The 3,871-nt window shown below is 36.1% G+C and overlaps 1 protein-coding gene across 1 annotated transcript; it reads left to right on the forward strand.

Annotated features, from left to right (window-relative positions):
* The first annotated feature begins 2,657 nt into the window (after positions 1-2,657).
* On the forward strand, positions 2,658-3,275 carry LOC129571817 (zinc finger protein 699-like). Its single transcript, XM_055451671.1, has one exon. It carries the CDS (start codon positions 2,658-2,660, stop codon positions 3,273-3,275), a length of 618 nt encoding a protein of 205 aa, XP_055307646.1.
* Positions 3,276-3,871: the final 596 nt, after the last annotated feature.

Raw genomic sequence — 3,871 nt, forward strand, 5'->3', positions numbered from 1 at the left:
CTAAAACTACCATTTTCTGTTTATTTAATACCGAAAACACCCTAATGGACATTCTTTTCTACGGTGACATTCAAGGCGAAAACACGTTTCACAGCCACGCTACTTCTGGCGTAGCAACTTTTAATTTACAAGTAAATAAATTACATTTCGATTCAACGCAATTAGAATCGGACTTGATTGTTGTGAAATAATTACAAGTTAATTCGCATTGTAAAACCCAATCAAAAGTCGACTGGAATCAGAAACTCATTGGGAGAAAATGGACAATGAAAGGAAGTAATTACATTTTAATGTTCCATTGACAAGTAGTGAGTGCTGGTGACTTCAATGTTGTTTTAAATTGGACAAACAAAATAGAATCTTGCTTATTGAATCATTGTTATCATCAATCTAAATTTGCTCACTTGGATCATGCATTTCAATTGATTAGAATACATTTGGAAAACAAGAATTCAATAGATTTTCAGATAGTATTTGTGTTTCTTTCGTGTCGACAAACCTAACCTCAAAAATGTTCTTTGCTGTGTCGGAAATGTCAAATTCTTTTCATTGATTCCAAGCCTCGATTTCATGTATTACTTTACATTAAAGCCGTCAAATGACTGCTGCTAGCGACGTCTCACTGCGACAACGTCAACTACAGTATACACCGTGCACTTCTTCTTCTTCTTCTTAACTTATGCCACTTTTTTCTGTTGTGAGTATGAAGCTTACGTTGTCGCAGTGAGATGTCGCTTCAGCACCATATGGAAAAAGAAATCAAGACTCGATTGATTCTAAGGCAATCGACGAAAAGTGCTGTAAACAAAAGACACAGCTCTGATGAGCCACTGGAATCGAATGGCCGGATGGCGTCTGTAACTCCGAATAACGTTCAGTCGGCTGATGCATTCGCTATCAAACAGGAGCCAGTACAGGTGGGCGTTCTGCGATTACTTAATCACTTGCACAATCATTTTTCGGATGATTAAGATGGCACTTAATCACTTAATCGCTATTAATCATGATTAAGTGATTGTGCAATTGATTAATTAATCATCGATGATGATTAAGTTGTTGTCTTAATCACGATGTCACCGTGATTAACTGTGACAACTTAATCATGATTAAGTAAATAGTTAATCATGATTAAGTAAATTCTTAATCATGATTAAGATGTGATTAACGAAATGATTGTGTAGAATTAATTAATCATGATTAAGTAAATTTACTTAATCATGATTGTGTAAATAGTTAATCATGATTAAGATGTGATTAACGAAATGATTGTGGAAAATGGGAATCATTTTCAACATTTCTGCATTTATGGCGTCTAATGATTAATTAAATCTACACAATCATTTCGTTAATCACATCTTAATCATGATTAACTATTTACACAATCATGATTAAGTAAATTTACTTAATCATGATTAATTAATTCTACACAATCATTTCGTTAATCACATCTTAATCATGATTAAGAATTTACTTAATCATGATTAAGTTGTCACAGTTAATCACGGTGACATCGTGATTAAGACAACAACTTAATCATCATCGATGATTAATTAATCAATTGCACAATCACTTAATCATGATTAATAGCGATTAAGTGATTAAGTGGTCGCATTAATCATCGCGAATTTTAGGTGTTTGATTAAGATTAATTAATCTTAATCAAATAGTCCGCCCATCTGTATGAGCCAGTGTCTGTTGGTGAATTGGTTGACGTTTCGGTATCGACTCATCGCAGTGCGGTACGTGTCCCTGGTTTCAATGAACGTGACGCTGAATACGATTTTGATCACTTGAGCTGGGACGAGGTTAACCCTTTGACGACCAAGATTGAACGGATGGGAATTTTGCAATTCTGATTGCAGATTCGTGCTCAGCGACCCCAAAAACCACAATAAAAATGTTATCAAAAATTAATTTTTTTAACTAGAAATATGAAAAAAATGATGGGACATATATGTCCCATTGGTCAGTAACGGTAACTACCTTTGTATGGAAAAAAATATGTCTCCCATAAGAACTACGTGTAAAATCTTTTTCGTTTTTAAAATATTCAGAATTGTTTTGAACCGAAAATGGTTTGAATTGTGCTTTGTTGTGCCCATTTAATCACGAATTTAATGATATTTTTGTAAATTTTTGTGTTTGAAAATTCGCGAATAATGGCCAAAATACAGGGAAATACGGGGTATTTATTTACCTTTACCGACCAATGGAACACATATGTCCCATCGCGCCAAACGCAATAAAAAGTGGAAAAAACGTTTTTTCTAAATAAAGTCGATGATTTTTGGAAAGTAATGGACATTTCGCACATTATTCCAAATTTTCAGCTTTAAAAGTTCCACCGTTAAAATTATATAGCATTTGGCCAAAGTTGGAAAAAAAGTTAAGATTTTTTGACTTTAGAGTGTTCTATCCAATTGCGTTTACAATAAATATCCAATATTATGGTACTTTCTGATAGCTACATTAATTCTCTTTCAAACGAAACCAATTTTACTAAAATTGGTTGAAAAATGTAGTTATTACAGATGAAAAACAAAATGGGACATATGTGTCCCATTGGTCGTCAAAGGGTTAAGGCCGAGGTGAAGAACGAATGTGACGAAAAGAAAGAAGAGAAGGTGAAGACAAGTGCTGATAACGGGGAGCAAGCAATGGATAACCAGCAGGACCAGCATCCGCCATCACAGAATAAAGAATTTTCGCGCCCACCACAAAGTGACACTGAGGCACACAACACACAGCAACGAGGCAGTAAAGCTCATGGAAACACATCAAAGCCACACAAATGTGAGTTTTGTGAATATTCCGCTCAATATAAGTTCCTTTTAAATCGACACATGTTGAAACACACTGGCGAGAAGCCACACGGATGCACCCTTTGCCCGAAACGTTTCACAAATAATCGAAGTCTCCGTGCTCATATGAAAGTTCACGTCGAAGAGTTTTTGTTCCATTGCTTGGGCTGCTTGCAAGGATTCGATGGAAAGGAAGAGAAGACAGAACACGAAGCCAATTGCAAAGTTGTCCGCTATGAATGTTATTTGTGCAAGAATTCGTTTGGTTCATTCAAGACACAGATGGTGAAACACATGCGCGTACACAGTGGTGACAAACTGTTCGAATGTAAAGAATGTTTCAAGCAATTTTCAGAGAAAGGCAGTCTAAGCAAACACATGAAGCTTCATGCCGGTCCACGTCCATTCCGCTGTTCAAAATGTCACGAAAGATTCTCAGATCAAGACGAAAGAGATTCACATGAGGAGGTTTGAAAAAATCCCATTTGATTCGTCATATGCACACTCACTCTGGTGAAACCCCGTTCCAGTGTACAGAGTGTCCAAGAAAATTCTCTCGAAAAAGCGATCTCAAGAGGCACATGATCACACATACAACAAAGCTTCCATTCAAGTGTTTGATTTGTCACCGCGGTTTTCTGAAGAACGACAAACGGAAGGCACACCAACGAAACTGCAATGGACGCAATTACGAGTGTTACTTGTGCAAGAAGTGGTTTCGTTCATCCAACGAGCAATTGAAAGGCCACATGCACACACATTCAGGCGAGAAACCATTCCGCTGCAACCTGTGCCGCACAACATTTACACAGAAATCGAATTTGAACAGGCACATGAAGAACATTCATCGCAAGCAATAGTGAACGTCAAGATTCGATTGCACTGATATTACCAGGAGAGTCAGACAACGTTTATTTTTAATCGAATCAACTTCATTGAATGAACAAAAAGAAATCATATCGAGAAAATTCCAATATTCTAAAAATACCTATGTCAAGTACAGTCAATATCGTATGGTCGATAAATCAATTTAGATTTAGTTTTTTTATTTATACAATCTTACAACAATA

The sequence above is a fragment of the Sitodiplosis mosellana genome, unplaced genomic scaffold (assembly GCF_009176505.1).
Source record: "Sitodiplosis mosellana isolate CC-2019 unplaced genomic scaffold, AAFC_SMos_1.0 Smas_scaffold_3461, whole genome shotgun sequence".
Lineage (NCBI taxonomy): Eukaryota > Metazoa > Arthropoda > Insecta > Diptera > Cecidomyiidae > Sitodiplosis > Sitodiplosis mosellana.